The sequence below is a fragment of the Nannizzia gypsea genome, genomic scaffold, assembly GCF_000150975.2.
Source record: "Nannizzia gypsea CBS 118893 supercont1.8 genomic scaffold, whole genome shotgun sequence".
Taxonomy (NCBI): Eukaryota; Fungi; Ascomycota; class Eurotiomycetes; order Onygenales; family Arthrodermataceae; genus Nannizzia; species Nannizzia gypsea.
Window position 1 is genome coordinate 160,203 of NW_003345194.1, and position 17,802 is coordinate 178,004.

Sequence of the window (17,802 nt, forward strand, 5' to 3'; positions counted from 1 at the left end):
AAGATCTTAAGTAGGAAATTTTGTAAGAAAACGATCTAGAGAGAGGCTTAAAAAGAGAGATTTAGAGAGAGGCATAGGAAGAGGCATAGAGGGAGAGAAAGTAAGTATCCTTAAGGGAAGAGGGAGTGTATAAAGTATTACCCATATAAAAAGGTACTATTTAAAATACCTTTCTTATTATTGGTTGCGTAGCATTATCTAAAGTGCATCTAACCAGGGATGGCGTAAGAGGTCCTCTGCCGAAATCCGATCAGCGGGACTTATCTTCATTATCGCGTGCAGAAAGGAGGCAAACTCATCTCTAGCCTCTTTGTCGAGGCCTGGCATGAAGGCTTCCGACGCCAATCCCGACCGATTCATTGGCGGCGCGTCCTTGATCCGGCCATCGTCATCAAAGAGGTTCCGAACAAGGTTCTGATTCCCTCTCTGTAAAAGCGTATTGGGAATGGCCCAAACAAGTCTATAACCTCCGCCAGATGCTCCTTGAGCTCGTAATGGCCGTCCGGTGGGACCGATCCGCTAAACATGCGAACCGCCTGAAAGATTTCGAGTATGGCGGCCCCCAGATTCCAGAAGTCGGCGCTCGCGTCCCACGGCGCCTGGATCAGGACCTCGGGCGATCGGAGGGCAACGGGCTGAATCACATTGCTTAGATGTCGGTCCGCCCAGCTGGAGACGCCCCAGTCTCCCAGAGCAATGTCGAACTCAGTAATGCGTCTACTTTCGGCTTCATTGAAGTAGTAGCGGCGTAAAGGCGTTGAGGGCACGACAGAGTACTGTCCCTCGGATCGATCCTGTTGGGGAATCGCAACATTGGCTAGGTAACCGGATTCTATCAAGGAATAGTCCCTGAACTTGACGAAAATGTTATCTGGTTTGATATCTACAGAGAATTAGAAAAGATATTTAGCATAGTACATGGCCAAACAAGGATATATAGATTGGCACTCTTATACCAGTATGAATGACATTATGTTCGTGAGCAAAATCGAGAACCAGCAAGAGTTGGATGGTGAACCTCCGCATCACTAAGTTCGGAAGTCTACTTTCAGCAAACCAGGCGCCGAAGCTCCGCAACGTTTCACCCATTAGTTCAAAGACAAGGCAGACGTGAGTTCCATTAGGCCCACAATACTCGAAGTCATCAAGTAGACGACAGACGTGGTCATAGCCTAACTGGTCTCGGTCTCCATCTCGGAGATGGGTCAAGATCTCTCTCTCAAAGATGGGAGATTCAGTGCCATCGTAGCATTCGGCACTGAGCACTTTGAGAGCTCGGAACTTATTTTTAAGGCCAGACCTGTGTATATCTGTGTTAGCATCTAATTTGTTTTCTTTGCTTCTGGTTTATCTACTCACTGTGTCGGCTTTAGATCCCTTATCAGCCAGACTGTCGAATAGATACCGTATCCAATTTTGTTGAGGACTTTATACCGGTCCTTGAACACATCGCCGATGTACACTGGATGAAATCCTCCCGGGCGATACATCTGCGTGCCTTCCTCGATATCCCTCTTTGCGTCGCGGGGCATTTTTGTAGATTGGTTTATGCATTGTAAGGCTTGTGAAGAAGCGAGTGTTGAAAGTTAGGTAGGGATCAGTATAAGTACAGCCATTCTTGGTGTCGCACTATAGGTAGTCCCTGAGCCACGAAGTCCGCTCTCTATTGCTATAACGACTGTTGAAGGATTGGTAACTCGTTAGGACTAATATATCTTAATAATTATCCCTTCTATTGAAGGTCCCTATTAGAAGATGCGAGCAGGGCTGTGCGGCGGCGGGGCGTCAAGATTTCGTCTCGCCAGCGTTCGCTGGGAGAGGATGTCGGTGCTGGGGTATCCGTCATGTCCACGTCGTCGTTGTCTGACCTTTGCTGCCTCTTGTTCGGGAAGAATGTATTGGAGGTATATGTCCCGCTATGCGGGCAAGAACGTGGGGCCCCGCAAAATTTCAATAAGCGTGTCATTGGTGTCGATATTGCAGGCTTTCTAAATATCTGTTGGACCACAAGGGACAAAAAGGCCTAATGCCCCAAGGAATCCTTGGGTAATGAGTGCGAGTCGTAGCTAAAGTGGAGTATTCCAACACAATTCCTCGTCTGAGCTCTGCATTGTAGTGCTGTGCTCTAGCAATTGCGGATCAATATTGATGGCGTTGATCGGGGTGAACATGGGCTATCAAAAGTTAGTTACTGGAGGCCTGGTGATGGCTTCAAGCCCCCTGGAAACCCAGTACGGGCCTCCGTGAAATGTACTGAACAAGGTCTGTCTGGCAATGCCTTCACACACTCACCGCAGATGTCATCTCACTTTGGACTCACACAAAAAACAGCATTCAGGCCTAAAAACTCTCACAACATGCGTTAGCAGTCCGTTTTTGATGCTTTTTTTCGCGTTATCAGGCGTATAACGTAGGGAATATGCATGTAGAAGACTTGCTCACTTTGCGATAGGGGTGGTTGCTCTCTGCTGCCTCTGGGTTGTGAGCTGAGTCTGTTAGTGCTGATAGTGATGTTGTTTTTCTTAAGTTCAAAGAGGTTGGTCGAGTCTTGAAAAGTTTAACGAGCGTGTGTTGCTTGAAGCTATTGCTTTTACTATATATGTTACAGAGATTGCTATCCTTAATGTGTTGGTAGTTACTATGGTAATATATATTGTATGGAAAAGCTTTAAAGCCAACACTAGACTACCTAGGTACCTATCCTATGCGAACTACGAAGAATATAGGGGGATGCATGTGTAGATCTACTAGTATAGATGTACTGTTGATTACCTTACCTCTACGGTGGGAGTTGTATTGTAGAACCTACTATATAGATAGTATAAATTGTTATAGGCTTAATGTAGTTACTATATAAGCCAGCATAGAGGACTTAACTATAAGCCAGAATGTGGAACTTATATAAGCTTACTTGTAAGATATTGTCAGAAGGTCAGAAGGAGGAGGATGATTTGATTGAGATATCTGTGCGCGGCCAAATGTAAGCGTAGCGAGGCTAACTAATACACATAATTTGACAGATATTTATAGATAGTTTACTAGCTATAGAACGCTTGCCCTCGATCTACAATCTAGTATATTACTACTCATGTACCTTAGTTATCTCTGTTCCATGCATGTTCCTTATATAATGTACTTAGTTATTAGCATTAGCTAGAGACAGACCAAAATCGGACAGGGTTCGATATCCTATAGGAGCTATGTTTAGGCAGCCGAGACAGACTCAGCCGGACAGGTTCTCCATGAGACTCGGCACCGTACTCCATCCTCTCACAGTGATTCCTTGGGGTCCTCTCGCATTGTCGTATCTGGGCGTGCCTATCGGTGTTGGGGTAAGAACTTTACCCTTTTAATAGTATATCGTAACCTCCTTATTCCTGCTAACTATCTTCCTATCCTCGTAGGCTACCATGATTGTTTTACAGGATCACGACTATACATCCGCCATTCAAAAGCTCGAGAACACGGGGTTCACCCGTAGTGTTCTAAACCGTAACCTAGCTCCCGAGATTATAGAGGATCACCCAACCCCACAACAGATGTTAGAGGAAATAAATGCAGGCTATAAACGCGTAGATCGTTTATGTGCAGTATTCGATTATCCATGCGGTGATCCAGCGGAAAAAGGCTTACAGGTGTACTTGTTTCCAAATTCCTTTGCGCACCTTCCTTCAGAACACATCCCTAACCCTTCGAATAACATAAGAGATACAGCCAGAACAAGCAATATGATACCTACAGCAACCTACACTACCCACTTGAACCAATACTAGTTGAAAGTTTTGTCAAGGCTGCGATCGACGAAGAAACAGACGCTGGATTTTCCGCATGGGGCGAGTTATTAAAGTGCTGGGTATCTATGATAACGGCATACCTAGAGGTTGATAATAATATTCTCGATTATTGTTTGGATAAGCAGGCGGTGGGATGGTATAGTGTCCGTTTTGGCCGAATCCACGAGGCCAAATTTGGCCCTATGGATCGGCGTATTTCGAAACGTCTGGGCTCAGGCAAAGAGCTACCAATGATATGAGGGGAAATCCTATCTAAAATTGGCGTTTATTTCTTTGCAAATACATGGTGTGTAGGTGGGAATAGTGTCAATTAAGCAAAGTGATTCATATCATGCGTTGGGACGTACTTATAGCAAAACTACATAATATCTGCAGAGTTTGGTCGAATGCGAATACTAATACTACATGGCCCCGTCGTCGTTCCCCACCAATCAATTTTGGTGATGTCTCTGGCACTACGTAGTGTCTCAGATGGCCACCACATACTGCAAGTTCCCCCTACTTAAGTTAAATCATAAGCATAAACTGAAAAAAAGTCAAGGTATCAAATCACACCAAATAGCAAATCAACCAAGTTGCGTTGCCGTCTTTCCGTTCCATTCCATCCATACATCCATATCCATACCGTAGCGCACCATAATTATCAACAGAAAAAACCGACTGTCGTAGATGACAAGATATAAACAGGAAGATAAAAGAAACGAGGGTTCGTGTTGAAGTTGAAGCTGAAGAATTAATAGAGGTATATTGTTCGTTGCCAGAGCGGTAAAACAAATGAAAATAAAAAAACCATCAAACGGGTAGAGTTGAGGTCGTGATGTCGTCAAACATGTGTCCAGGAAGTAAGTAGTTAAAGTGAATAGACAAACGGGAAACAATTCATTGGCAGATCCGTGGTAGTTAGTAGGTTGTAGGTTGCCCTTGTTCTTGTATGGGTCGGTCCATGGAAGTCCCGTAGAGTAGTAACAGCAAAATTAAGATCTTTCTTTTTCTCTAACCATGACAGTCAAGAGGAAAAAGGAAAGGAATGGAAATGGTGTTTTTTTTTTCTTATCGTACATGGCTGGATCGATCAAGACTTGCTGATCCGTCGTTTGAACCAGCTCTTGCGTTTACCTTCCTGGAGCGTTGCTGACGTTACGGCCGGTGCTGGGGCAGTAACAGCAGCAGGAACGTTCTTCCGAGGCACACTGGGCGGTGTCTGTTGTTGTTGTTGCTGCTGCTGGGGTCTGTAGATGTTCTCCTGGCCATGACTCATGAAGTTCTGGGGCTGTTGGTCTAGCTGGGGATCGGTACCAAAGCCAGTGAGTCCATACGACTCGGCAAGCTGGTCATCATACTTCTGTCCCTGTCCCTGTGGGTGAAGCTGCTGCTGTTGCTGCTGCTGCGCCAACCTATCCATGGAACTGTTGACGGAGCTGGGGTCCGTGGAGTTGACCCAGTGGTCGACGGATCTACCGCCGGATCCAGACGGGGAGTTGGAGTTTGGGTTATCAGGCTGACCTTGATACTGCGGCTGAGGGTATTGAGAGTTGGCGGGGTTAGAGTTGTGTGTTGGATAAGAGCCGTAGCCGTAGTTAGGATCTGAGTTGGTTCGAGGAGGCGCTTGTCGGGGTGGACCGGCTCGAGCAGGTCGCTGATTGCTGTAGTTGTACTGGTTCATGTCGGCGGTCGAGCCGTAACCGTTACCATTGCCATTGCCATTGCCGTACGCATCGACGTAGCTTTCCGGCCTGGACTGGTAGCCGCGGGAGGCAGAGTAGCTATCGTAGCCGCCTCGTTGGTAGTATTGGCCATTGGAGCGATCTGCGACATGTTAGTAGATGTTTTCTAGACGGATAGATGCATCACATAGCTCAAAAAATGACGTACCGCCTCCAAAGAAGCTTGTGGGCCTACTGTAGCCATTCGTACTCTCGTCTATAGCGGTGGGTTAGCGGTGACTATTTGGTAGAATTGGGGAAGGGTGGCTGTTGGTGGACCGACCTGGGCGAGCATAGGACATGCGCCGGCCCCCATAAGAGCCGTCGATAGCGGCTTCGAAGGACCTGATAGTGTCCAGCGGGCGCTCAAAGCGATACCTAGTAGGATTCGACAAGTCCGGCTCCGCTACGCCAGTTAGTAAACCGATCACAGTATTTAAATAAAAGTAAATAATATGGGAGTATATAAAGAGCTGGGCGACTCACTGATGGGGTTGCCGAAGCGGTCCTTGTGCTGGATGGCTCGCAGCTGTCCGAGACTCGACTCCTCCAGCGCAATTGCAGCTGCACCAGCGCATATCGTCAGTATCGGCCATGACTATGAGTATAAAGCAGTGTAAAGGAGTAAAACTAACAGGGCTGCGCTTCATTCATGGCGAGCGTGGGGTCGGCGTGGGTGCGCATCTTGTTGCTCGACGGCCGCTCTGCGCTCTTGTCGGACAGGCCCGTATTCTTCCTCGCATGGCCATACTGTTGTGGTTGCTGCTGCTGCTGCCGACTAGGACTGTTCGGCTGCTGCTGGCTCGAGATCTTCTGCGGGCTGAGCGGCTGCTGGTTGGAGGCCGACTTCTTCGACTTGTTGCTGGCGAAGCTGAGGACTCGCCCGAGCTTGCCGGGTTTCTGGTCTGGCATGGCGACAGTCAGAGCAGCACTGGTTAAACGAGCGTATATCCTGTGTCAAGGAGACAAGAGACGATGGAGCGATAGGAGCGATAGCAGAGATAGAGTAGTAGCAGCGAGACAGAGAGCAGTAGAGGAAGACGAAGAACAAGACGCAGCCCTTGCAAGGTGGCGCGTCGTACCAAGGACGCTGTGTAAGCAGGGCCGGCTTTCTGGCAGGCAGAGACAGGCAGAGACAGCAGCCAGAGCGACAGCCAGACAGATGGCAGGGAAGAAGCAAAGAGATACGAAGATGTCTCGGAGTGGCTGGTTAGCTTGGGCTTGCTAGTCCGTTAGCGACAGTCGTTATAGCTCGCTGGCCCAGGATCTGCTCTGTCTGTTTGTCTCTACGGAGTATGTTCCATGTCTCTCTCTACGTAGACCAAGTTCTATGGTTTGTCTTCGGGGAGGCTGGGGCAAACTCCACCAGCCACGCAGCGCTGACATCATAGCCGGGGCCTCCGTTGCTTGACAGCCAGTGATATATAGTGTAGAGTGATGGACATGGACATGGATGAACAGTTGGCACCGGCATTGACATTGGCATTTACCATTGGCAGGGCATTGATACTGGCATTGATACTGGCATTGATACTGGAATTGATACCGGCAGAGGTGGATATGGACGATGAAGTGGTAGGTATTCATTTATTTAATTTTTTGATTTATCGTAACGCCGGCAGAGACAGCGAGCACTTCGATCTACCGGCACAGACAGACAGAGACAGAGACCAGGACCAGCAGCGAGACCAGAGTTAGACAGACAGGGTGCCGTCCTTCCGCCATTATTTTGTTTGTAGTCGTATACGGAGTACTTTAAAGAATAAGAGGTAATAAAAAAAAGAAGAGAAAGACAGGCGTCTGTCGGGCTCTCGTCTCATGCGTTGCGCGAGGGCTTCGTCTCTTCAGCCTCGAGGTCGGGGTCGGGGTCGTCGTCCGTCGTCCGTCAGGCCGGCCGAGTGCGCTCGTCTCTGCAACAACAACAACTTCTCTCCTCTGCAACCGTAACCACAACATCCACCGCTACAGCCACACGTCTAGATGGAAGATGGGTAAAGCATGACTCTGACGGATGCACCGAACGACTTGGGGGGGAGGTTGTGTCGGAACTGGGCGCGGACAACGCCGGAGTTTCCTACTTCCATCAGTACACACATATACATATAAACGTATTTGCTTCATGTTTGGGTGTAGAGATTGACATACCGTGTGGCCGGGTGACTTTGCCCCAGATAACTCTGATCTTTGACCCTCTAACTTCGCGCTTGGCTCTGTAGACGAAAGCGACCTTCTTGCCGGAGTAGAAACTGGTAGACGTTAGATCCCGCACATGCATGCATGCATACACATGTTTATAGTAGATGGCAAACATACGTAGCGGCCTTGGAGTCCTCAACGCCCTCGAGCTTGATAAGACTGCGAACTGTTAGTTATACTCTCCTCTGCGTCCTCTGTCCTGGTGTAGACGTACCTTGTGTTGGGGTTGGTGACGCGCTTTCCACGCTGGTAGCTCAGGTGTCGACCCCTAGACGCAATCCACAATCAGCATTCATCATTCATCCATGACTTCTTCTTGCATCCAATCCAGTCCATATTCTTCTTCTCCCTCATCTCGATCGTTTTCCTTCATTAATCGTCATCGTAACTCATAGCTCATCGCAACTCCATCTCTGCGCCGTTCCCAATCGCAATATCCCCCCCTTCCACTTCTGCTTCCTCCAACTGAACACCCCCCCCTCCTCTCAATTCCCATCATGGCATAGTAAAGCATAGGACAGGGCAGGCGCTTACTTGACATATACTACAATCAAGTCAGCATCAACTTCAACTTCAACAACATCATCTATCAACATCTATCGCACGCAGGAGTCCTGTACTCACATCTGTGACCGTGATCCGAAGTCATCTTGACGACTGTAAGCGACCGAAGAAGGGTGTGCAAGTGGAAGTTCCGGGTTCCAAGTCGAAGTCGAGGTGGTTCGTCGTCGTCGCTGTCGTTCTTCGTCGTCTTCGTCTTCGTCTTCGGCTTTTTTTCTTGAAGTTTTTTTGTGAAAGTTTGTGTCTTGGGCCGCGCTAGTCCGGAAGCGGATGTTAGCGAGCCCTAGTCATGTGATGGAATTTAGAGTTTAGACTCTTGGCTATTATTAGAGAGTCGAAGTAGAAGCAGAAGTAGAAGATGAAAGTAGTTGATATAGATATAGATATAGACAGAGAAGATAGAGTAAGAGTAAGAGTAAGAGTAAGAGGAAGAGTTGATGACCGCCGACCTAGACTACCACTAACCACGTACCATGCCATGCGCCGGTAGACAGATATAGATATATAAGAGAGATAGAGTAAAGGAAAGACAGAAGAGAAGGAAAGCGACAGAGAGAGAGAAAGGGATTACTACGAAGACAGATACAGACAGACATATATAAACAAGAACGACAAGGTTGAAGAGCAGGGATGAAGATAGAAAAGTAGGTGTCAAGAGTTACTCGACTTTGAGCCTCTTGTCGACGGCGGTCTCAGAGCTGGACTCGGGCTCCTTTCTCTTGCGATCGGACTCGTCTTCTCTGTTAATGTTTGAAGTAACATTCGAATGGGCATTGGGGTTAGAGGAGCTGCTAGCGAATGGCTGGGAGGAGTTCTGCAGGACAGGCGTGGAGAAGGTCAAGGGGGAGGGAAGCATGTTGCTGTCTGGGCCGGATCGACCGAAGCCCCATTCAGGGTAGAAGCTGGACGGGGAGGGGAGCAAGGTGTCAGAGACAAAGCGGCTCGGGAGGGCAGAGATGGGGGTATCGATGTTGTTGTTATTGTTATTGTTGGTGCCGCTGCTGTTGTTTGTATTGGAAGGGTTGTTGGATGGCTGGCTGTTTGATGCTGGCGGAGGGGGGCGGGCAAAGGGGTTGGGCGGGCCATGGGCACCTGCGCTGAGCAAGGCAGAGGCCGAGGGTGACGGTGGAGGCAGGACGACAGCTGAATGGCTTGTCTCTGCCGGTTTATTTCCAGGCACCAGCCCGGTAGATGTTGATGTGGCAGCAGCATTACTTGGACCACCACCGGGGGGATTACCACCACCGGCAGGGACAGGGTTAGTTCCAGTGGTAGGCGAGGAACCTGCAGTCATGCTGCCTGCATCTGAAGTCTCGCTGGGTATCTGCACCTTCAGGATAGGCCGTTTGATGTTAGACTGGATGCTATTTGTCCTGGAGGGCGGCGGGATGGACGAGACAGACGTCCTGTGTGGTATCTGCTGCTGCTGCTGCTGCTGTGGTGGAGGTGGAGGTGGCTGTTTGGGAGTCTGCCTGGGTTCCTTCTTGGGCGACTCCACGGTGGGACCAAAGCGGAAATGCTGCGCGAGCACCGAGCCATGGTCGTCTATGGGAGTGAAGATGGACCGTGACTTGGTCGGCATGGGCTTTGCCTGCGGCGGCGGGCTGGGATCTACTTTTATCTGTTGATGATGTTGTTGATGCTGTTGGTGTGGATGGTCAGGGAAGGGGCCGGACTGCCGCCTGTTGTCCGGGATGTACTGCTGCTGCTGGGCGATGGCCGGGTGCTGCTGGTGCGGGTGCTGGGGCGGCGGCAGAGGCTGATGCGGGTAGTACTGTGGATGCTGCCGCGGTATCTGCTGCTGCTGTTGCTGCTGGTAGTTCTGCTGCATGTAGAAGCCGTTCTGCGCGCCAGGCGTGGACTGTGGAGGGGGCGTGCCGTGTTGCGGGTGATGCTGCGGGTGTTGCTGCATGGCCATCCGCTGGACGTGGTTGCGCGACGAGGGCCGCGACGGCTGTCCGGGCGGCGCATGGGGTCCATCTATCGGCGGCGAGACTGACGGCGGCTGCTTTATATGATGTTGTTGTTGCTGATGGGGCGGCGGCGGTGGTGGTGGTGGTGGGCGGTAGACGGCGCCCATCTGGTCGTCTGGCGCGGGCGACTCGTCGTCCTCGTCGTCGTCGAGCGCGCCCTTGCCGAGAAAGTCGGCCGGCCCCTTGTGCTCGTGCGGCTGTCCATACTATCTCTTCGTTAGCATGGCATATCTATATAAGTGGTAAGTAATAAGAAGAAGAGAAAGACGCACGTATTGGTATCTGCCGAGGGTCTCCTGGATGTCGGCGGAGGAGAACTCGTAGAGCTTCTTGTTGTGGCCGAAGATGATGACGGTGACGTCGACGGAGCAGAGGACAGAGAGCTCGTGGGCCTTCTTGAAGAGGCCGCCCTTCCGCTTCAGAAAGGTGACTGAGCGGTTGCGATCGTCCTTGATGGCCTTGATCTCGATCTTGCGGCGGCCCATGGCCAGTCACTCACTCAAGTCACTGTCGCTGTCGCTGTAACTGTAGACGCCGTGTCCTCGTCGCCTCCGCTCCTCGCCTGTCGCCTCTAAGCGCAGCCAACGTCTCCTCGTCTGCCGTCGCCTAAGGTCTATGGATCTCTAGACCCTCCTAGGTCTACAAGGCAAGGTGAGTAAGTAAGTCACTACCGGGCAAAAGTCGCTGTTTGGCTGTTTGTCTCTTTTTTTGGCTCTTCTTCGTCGCTGCTAAACATAGAAATAAAAGTGAGAAATTTCTATAAAAAGACGAAAAAGAAGAAAAGGAAAAAAAGAAGGAAAAAAGTTGCTAAAGATAGAAAAGAGAGAAAAGGAGGGGATGAGTAATAGATGAGTCAGCAGAACGGTAGAAGGGATGACTAAGGGATGACTAAGAAGAGAGACGTGGCAGTAAGAGGATGACTAAGACACACTAAGAGGTTGAGGCTCTTACTTCCACGCGCTTTAAGAGAGAAAGAGAAGAAGAAGAGAAGGAAAAGTAAGAGAGAGACTAGAAGAGTAAGAGAGTAAGGAGAGTAGTAGTAAGAAGGAGTAAGTAGAAGAAGACGAGAGAGAGAGAGAGAGAGAGAGAGAGAGAAGTGGCAGGCAGAAGAGGAAGACAAGATGTGACTGGTTCCTCTCTCTCTGCTTTCTCTCTCTTCCTCCTTGCTTTTTCTTCTTCTCTTCTACTTTTCTACTTTTTACCCCTGAGTCCGTCAACCCAAGTCGAAAAGTCAAGTCAAGTCCTTCTTTTTAGTGTTAAATAACTAAAGTTATGTCGACGGCGGGTGGGCCACACGCTTTAACACTATTATTTTATTCTTCGTCTGCTGCTTGAACTTCTTCTTCCTCTCCTTTTACTCTTCGTCCTCTTCTTCTTCGTCTTCTTCTATTCTCCGAGTGGTCACTCTCTTTTACTTCTTCCTCTCCTTACTCTTCTTCTTCCTCTTCTTCTACTTCTCACGCTCGTTGTCGCGGTGCTTAGTCTAGACACTGCGGTTCTCTCGCTGCCAACCCCTGAACTCCCCTGCCACCTACGACCACCACTACGGCATGCAGGATGTCCTTTCTTCTCGCGCGTCTTCCGCTCCAAGGACTCCCTCGAAGAAGCTGGCAGGCTGAACGGGCTTCCGCTGAGCCTGAGAAGCCGACATGGACGGACGCAATGGCTCCGCACAGAGATAGAGCCAGACGAGGTGGTCGACCTCTTGCTTGGGTGCACCGCCGAGCTCAAAGATAGGGGTACTCTTCCACTCTACTTTTATACAAGATGAAGAAGAAAATGAAGAAGAAGAAAAGATATACCTAATTAATGTGTTTAGCCCTGGATATACCGTTCTTGTTGCTGCCCTTCAGGCCGACCTCTGATCCCTCTGCGGCAAAGACCTTCATACGCAACTTCTTCTCGCCCCCGCCAGAGCGGACGGACAGGCCGGGGCCGCTGCAGGGGAGCCAGCTCGCCCAGGAGCTGCGTCTCTCAGAGCCAATGGTAGATACTCTCTTTCTCTTTATCTATATATAAGAGCATAAGCTAATGGAAGATAGGTCCTGTGTAGTGTGATGAAGTGGTGCTGGGCTAGACTGCCCGGTGGTGTTGTTACCTGGGAGGCCTACGAGCTCTTCAAAGTCGGCGAGAATGGTACTCCTATACTCTCTCTTTATCTATATACTATATATGTAAATGCTAATGATATGAAGATGCCCAGTTTGCGAGAGACGCCTTTTCGACCTTCATCCCCCTCAGCGTCGACTCGGATGCTCGCACCAAGATCATCTTCGCCTTCTTCGACCTCATGGCTGCCATCGCGGCCCACGGTAAATCCAATGGCCTCGGAGGACGAAAGCTGTCCAGATACGCTGGATGGTGGGCCTTTGAGCACTCAGACACCGGCAAGGGCTTCGAGGCCAGCTACAAGACATGGAACACGTACGTCTTTACCTTTTTCTTTTTTTTCCATTTTTATGCCTGTATGGTGGCTAATAGTAGATAACTAGAGCTGCGGATGCCACAAGCCACCTGTTCTTTGCGTACCTGAGGTCGCAGGCCCCTGATTCCCTGCGAGGCACCAACGGCATCTCGACCCTCCCCCTTTCCTTGCAGAACCTCGTCCGCGCCACAGAGTACCCGCCAGAGACGCCCTCTTTGCTCCAGACGACCACCACAAAGGTCGTCATGCTCGTGGACGTCGTCTCGCCCACCCCCTTTGCCCTCTTGCGCCGCGTCAGGAACTTCGAGTACCGCGCAAGTGACCATGCCCTGCAGCAGTTCGCCAGCTACGAGGACCCCCAGGATGCCCTGACCGAAGAGTGCAAGCGTGTCCTCTGCTGCATCGCTACCACAAACCAGTCTGAGGTCTCCACTTCCGTCAAGGCCTCCACCAGCCTGCAGGACGCCTCCTGGTCTCGCTTCGAAGATATCGGCTTTGGAGGCGCCATCGAAGACGACCTGGACGGAGACGGCAACAACAAGAAGACCAGCAGCACCCCCATGGGACTCAGGTCTGCTCCCGAGTCTCGCACCGCTGACTTTGGCCGGCCTACCACTCCCTCCTGGGCTGACTTCCTCTCCTCTGGCTTCTCGGAGGAGAACGGTGCCAAGTCGCCCACCACTCTCCTGCTGCCCCCTGACAAGATCCTGCCTCCCCTGCAGGCAGTCCGTGGCCAGTCCTCCCAGTCTCACAAGCGCGGAGGGCTCGATGACGGTTCCATGCTCGATCCCGGTGAACTCGCCAGCATCTCCACCCTCGACCTCGACGACTCCTTCTGGTGGGTTTGGGTCAGCAGTCTGTCAGGCGAAGAGTCCGCTGTCCGAAAGGCCGTCTTTGGCAGATGCGCCTTGCTCGAAACCATCATCCCGGGGGGCAAGTGGCTCATCCTCGAAGAGCAGATCAAAGGATCTGCCCCTGAACCAGACGCCAACGCCTACATCGCGGAGAAGAAGACCTTCTTCGGCTTCAAGACCCGCAAGGGCAGACTCGGCAGAAGCAAGACCAGCGCGAAGAAAGTAGGCGGCCTCATCGGAGAACAGTACAACAACGCCAACGGCACTGCTCCGTCCAGCAAAGCCAGCATAGGACCCGACCAGCATGCTCGTATCCAGGCTGCTGCCGCTGCTCTCCAGCGCAAGAGACGGGAACAGGAACTCGAAGAAGCAAACAAGGAACGCGCAAGGTCCGAGATGAACCAGACCTCCAAGACTAACTCTGTCCACACCCTACAGCCAGGCATGATAACAGAGATGTCCCAGGCCATGAAGTGGGCCAGCAACTACGACAAGAACAACATCCGCAACGCTTACTTGGAGAACTCCCTTGCTGGAACCGGCAAGCCCGCTACAAGTCTCGACATGGGAAGCCGGTCGAGATCCTCTACAGACCAGAACAAGCCAGAGGTCCCACCCAAGCACGAGAGCTCGACTTCCAGCCGTGATATACCCTCTATCCGGGATCGTCTGCCCAGGTCTACCACTGCGTCACCTAGCCCGGACACTCCGCCAAAGCACGACATGGCCAGCAGCATCAACTTTGACAAGCCCACTCCTCCAACTCCCCCAGTTGCTGCCACTGTTACTTCTGCTACTACCACTGTTGCTAGTCCCGCCGCATCTACTCCTGCTGCATCTACGCCAGCAACGGCCTCGCCCAGCCCAACTCCAGCCCGCGTTGCATCTCCAACCCCAGCAACAGAAGAGTCCGCGGCAGACGACAGGAAGGTAAAGAAGAAGCCAGGCAACGCCGGCCTGAAGGGCATGTTCGGTGGCTCCAAGGCCGACCCCTCCGAAAAGGAGTCCGCCGTAGCTGCTGCCCGTGCTGCGCTCGAGGGCAGATCAGCTCAGTCTCAGTCTCAATCTCAATCCCAGCAGCGCTCAGCCAACTCCTCGCCCGCTTCTTCTTCACGGATCCCACATACCCGCCGTCTATCCGGTTTCGGCCTAAAGAAGTTCCAGGAAGAGAGCCAGAAGGCCAAACAAGCTGCCACCGTAGAGCGCAAGCCAGTCAAGCCTGTTGCTGCCGCCCCAGCTCCGGCCCCAGCTCCAGCTCCAGCTCCCGTACCCGTACCAGCTAAGGAACCTCGCGTCTCTCCTCCGCCACCAGAGAGCCAGCGTCCAACCGCCAACATGGAGTCTACCCCCGTCTCCCCTGTTTCCCCCATCGACAAGAAACCAGACACAGGCGCCTTCTCTTCCTTCTCCCACCAGAGCCCCATAGTCGACCAGCCAGCCTTCTCGCCCATCGAGACTCCCTCCCCCGTTGAACCCGAGCCAAAGGCCGCTCCAGTTACCGTTCCAGAGTCAAAGACTCTCAACGGCCAGGCTGAAAAGGAGCTTCCTGTCCGTACCCCTGAGCCGCAGCCACAGACGCAGCCACAGGCCGATCCAGCGCCAGAGCCAGAGGCCGAGCCCGAAGTCCCTGCTCTAGACCGGTGGGCTCAGATCCGCAAGAACGCCGCTCAGCGCGCCGCTGCCCCTGACGCTGCCGTCTCCGCTTCCCCGGCCCCTACCCCTGCGCCCGCTGCTGCTGCTGCTCCCGCTTCTGCGCCAAGGCAACCTACTCAGCAAGAAAGTAAGTCAAGCACCTCTTCTATCGTTCCGTATATTTGCCTCCGTACTAACAGACATAGCGATTGAAATGCGAGCCGCACGCATCAAGGCCCGAGTTGCCGAACTGACCAAGAACATGGAATCTTCTCGCGCCAACTAAATCTAAACCCCGAACCGATCCATGAGCAACAATCTAACGCCATCAAATGTGACGATTGACTTAACTAACCCAACCCCTAAACAAAAAAAGAGCTCGCTCACGCCTGTTTGTCTGTCCATCTATCTGCCTATCTATCTCAGCCTGTTCCCGTTCCTGCTGCTATTCCCGTGTCTCGTTGTCTCGTTTTTTTCTCTTTCCTATCTGTTTTAATATCTTATTTTATCTTAATCTCCTTTGTCTTATTGCTTCTCATACCCCAGATCTTCTCCTCTTCGCCAAACCAGTTTCCAGTTTGCAGTTTCTTCCTCTCGCTTGCTTGCTTGCCTGTCTGCCTTGCTCGGCTGCAGTTCATATATCCACTCCCACTCCCACATCCACATCCAAGTCCACAGCGTTCTCCATATACCCATCCACCCTCCACCTCCTTACCCGACCTGACCTTTTTAACTCTGATATCCATCACGCGTAACAACCCACCAGGTCAGGAGTATTCTCTTACTTACCTATCTTATTTATCTATTTTATACCCGGGCAAATCTCATATGTCTCCGTCACTCTTCTATCTATCTATCAAATTTCTCACAACTCGCTTCCTTACACACCTTTCAGTAGATACTCAATTTCCTACCTTCCACCTCACTTTACTTGACTCTATCTTATCTCGTCTTACGTTGGTACACCGTTCCGTTTTCTTGCCTCGCCGTGCGTTTCGTTGCGTTGCGTTGCGTACCAGTTACACTTACTATACAATCCACCATTTCATTCTTATAGCCTAGTCTAGTCTAATTACCCATCAATCAATATACAAACTACGGCTAGAACACAGCAAGTGAGTAAAGAGTTCCATTAACCAACATAATACAGTAAGTAACTACAAACCCAACCAACTAGCTACTCCTTCCGACCAAAAACCATCTGCTTGACTTTATCCACAAACCCCTCGGATCTCTTATCATGCCCCTCCTGCTCTGGTATTGGTTCAGACGGTTCGCTGCGTACATTCCCTTGTCCGCCTCTCTACAACACAATGTCGCCGTCAGCCAACCTCACATAGCGCAGAGGGCGCAAAACACTTACTCCAACATGATACTCAGCAGAAGAAGCCTTCCTCATGGCCGTGGGGGGGATAACGTCTGCATCATGCGGCTGGCCACGAGACGGAGGCACGTTAGGCGATCCTATATTCCCTACACCTCCACGCTAGAAACGAAAACCAAACACATCAGCTCTAGCCATGTCCATATCCACGAACTTGCAGCTGTTTATCGTACCCCTGCAGAATATGCGCCGTCTCCTTGGTCCCCCTCGACACCTTCTCGGACAATTTCTGCATCGACGTATCTATGCGCCGTTAGAAGTCGCACTGAGAGGTGCGCGAACAGTAAACCAACTTCGTAGAATCAGCAGCGATGTTTCCCTGGCCTAACACCGCCAGAATCTAGTTAGTCTAACTCGGAAGATATGTGACAAGGTGGGATATGTTAGAAAACCCCTTACCTCCGCGCCCATGCGATACGACCTGGGCCGCTTGCTGCTGCGACTCGGACATGCTGTAGCTTGCTTCCTGGCTATGCGCAGTATATTGTATAAATGATATATCCCTCTGCTATTCACAGACGTTCAAGTAGCTCGACTTCCTCATCTCATCGCCACCTTTGACTCCTTGTTTGTCGTCTATTTCTACTCTTGCGATAAGCGATAAGCTTATCGATCCTTATCTCTGCGGCTGTCGTTGTCTTATGTAATACACTCTTATCTCGACTTCAACCCTGGGCGTCGACGCGAACTTGGAACATCCATGATATGCACCTTGTCAACGGCGTGGAGGCTTGATAAGAGCACGCTCTACCCGGTAAGTGGAAATTATGATAAAAGTAGTGAGATAGGGCAACTAGCTAACTAACTTATTTTTTAGTATCCCTGCTAAGATATCTAGAGAAATGTACTACAGCGTACGTTGACCACTGAACAAATAACAAATGAACCCCTTTTCAGTCCAAACAATCAAACTTTTGATCCGTGATACCAATCTACACGCCATAGCTTATCAAAACCCAGACTACCCATACACTAGCAGCTTTCCACACAGAGCAGATCATCGCCCGATCAAGTACACCATTGGCGTTCGGGCTCCTGGTCTGTTCGATGGCGCTCGTAGCGCTTCCTCTACCCAGCGCTGCTGTCGGTGCAGCTGTCACCGTTGGCCCGTCGGAAAGACTAGAGCCAGAAGCCGCTTTGGCTTCAGCATAGCATCCGCCATAGATAGTAGTCATATTCAGCCATGTCGCAGCATTATAATAGATGTTCATTGCTTTGAACCAGCCATGAGGGCATTGTTCAGCGAGTGAGAAGGCCGCTGAGCTACGAGACTTCCACTA

The 17,802-nt window shown here is 51.0% G+C and overlaps 8 protein-coding genes across 8 annotated transcripts; 2 read left to right on the forward strand and 6 right to left on the reverse strand.

The window, feature by feature from the left end:
- Positions 1-198: 198 nt before the first annotated feature.
- MGYG_07898 (CMGC protein kinase) lies at positions 199-1,532 on the reverse strand (the record flags this gene model as incomplete). Its single annotated transcript, XM_003169683.1, has 4 exons — positions 199-426; positions 468-883; positions 957-1,300; positions 1,360-1,532. The coding sequence occupies 4 exons, from the start codon at positions 1,530-1,532 to the stop codon at positions 199-201; spliced, it is 1,161 nt and encodes a 386-aa protein (XP_003169731.1).
- A 1,668-nt stretch (positions 1,533-3,200) lies between these two features.
- On the forward strand, positions 3,201-4,033 carry MGYG_07899 (hypothetical protein; the record flags this gene model as incomplete). Its single annotated transcript, XM_003169684.1, has 3 exons — positions 3,201-3,332; positions 3,405-3,635; positions 3,707-4,033. 3 exons carry the CDS (start codon positions 3,201-3,203, stop codon positions 4,031-4,033), a joined length of 690 nt encoding a protein of 229 aa, XP_003169732.1.
- An 833-nt stretch (positions 4,034-4,866) lies between these two features.
- On the reverse strand, positions 4,867-6,409 carry MGYG_07900 (hypothetical protein; the record flags this gene model as incomplete). The annotated part of the gene is made up of 5 exons (XM_003169685.1): positions 4,867-5,600; positions 5,667-5,714; positions 5,781-5,903; positions 5,984-6,061; positions 6,133-6,409. 5 exons carry the CDS (start codon positions 6,407-6,409, stop codon positions 4,867-4,869), a joined length of 1,260 nt encoding a protein of 419 aa, XP_003169733.1.
- Positions 6,410-7,473: 1,064 nt separating this feature from the next.
- MGYG_07901 (60S ribosomal protein L33) lies at positions 7,474-8,342 on the reverse strand (the record flags this gene model as incomplete). The annotated part of the gene is made up of 7 exons (XM_003169686.1): positions 8,318-8,342; positions 8,228-8,237; positions 8,004-8,047; positions 7,908-7,961; positions 7,811-7,852; positions 7,643-7,743; positions 7,474-7,571 (listed from the first exon to the last, which is right to left on the reverse strand). The coding sequence occupies exons 3-7, from the start codon at positions 8,045-8,047 to the stop codon at positions 7,474-7,476; spliced, it is 339 nt and encodes a 112-aa protein (XP_003169734.1). The 5' UTR covers positions 8,228-8,237; positions 8,318-8,342.
- Positions 8,343-8,912: 570 nt separating this feature from the next.
- MGYG_07902 (MADS-box protein GGM13) lies at positions 8,913-10,712 on the reverse strand (the record flags this gene model as incomplete). The annotated part of the gene is made up of 2 exons (XM_003169687.1): positions 8,913-10,433; positions 10,500-10,712. The coding sequence occupies 2 exons, from the start codon at positions 10,710-10,712 to the stop codon at positions 8,913-8,915; spliced, it is 1,734 nt and encodes a 577-aa protein (XP_003169735.1).
- Positions 10,713-11,784: 1,072 nt separating this feature from the next.
- On the forward strand, positions 11,785-15,424 carry MGYG_07903 (hypothetical protein; the record flags this gene model as incomplete). Its single annotated transcript, XM_003169688.1, has 6 exons — positions 11,785-11,920; positions 12,047-12,213; positions 12,270-12,363; positions 12,423-12,651; positions 12,720-15,286; positions 15,345-15,424. 6 exons carry the CDS (start codon positions 11,785-11,787, stop codon positions 15,422-15,424), a joined length of 3,273 nt encoding a protein of 1,090 aa, XP_003169736.1.
- Positions 15,425-16,315: 891 nt separating this feature from the next.
- On the reverse strand, positions 16,316-16,973 carry MGYG_07904 (hypothetical protein; the record flags this gene model as incomplete). The annotated part of the gene is made up of 5 exons (XM_003169689.1): positions 16,316-16,441; positions 16,502-16,624; positions 16,696-16,765; positions 16,816-16,846; positions 16,922-16,973. The coding sequence occupies 5 exons, from the start codon at positions 16,971-16,973 to the stop codon at positions 16,316-16,318; spliced, it is 402 nt and encodes a 133-aa protein (XP_003169737.1).
- A 481-nt stretch (positions 16,974-17,454) lies between these two features.
- On the reverse strand, positions 17,455-17,733 carry MGYG_07905 (hypothetical protein; the record flags this gene model as incomplete). Its single annotated transcript, XM_003169690.1, has 1 exon — positions 17,455-17,733. The coding sequence occupies one exon, from the start codon at positions 17,731-17,733 to the stop codon at positions 17,455-17,457; it is 279 nt and encodes a 92-aa protein (XP_003169738.1).
- Positions 17,734-17,802: the final 69 nt, after the last annotated feature.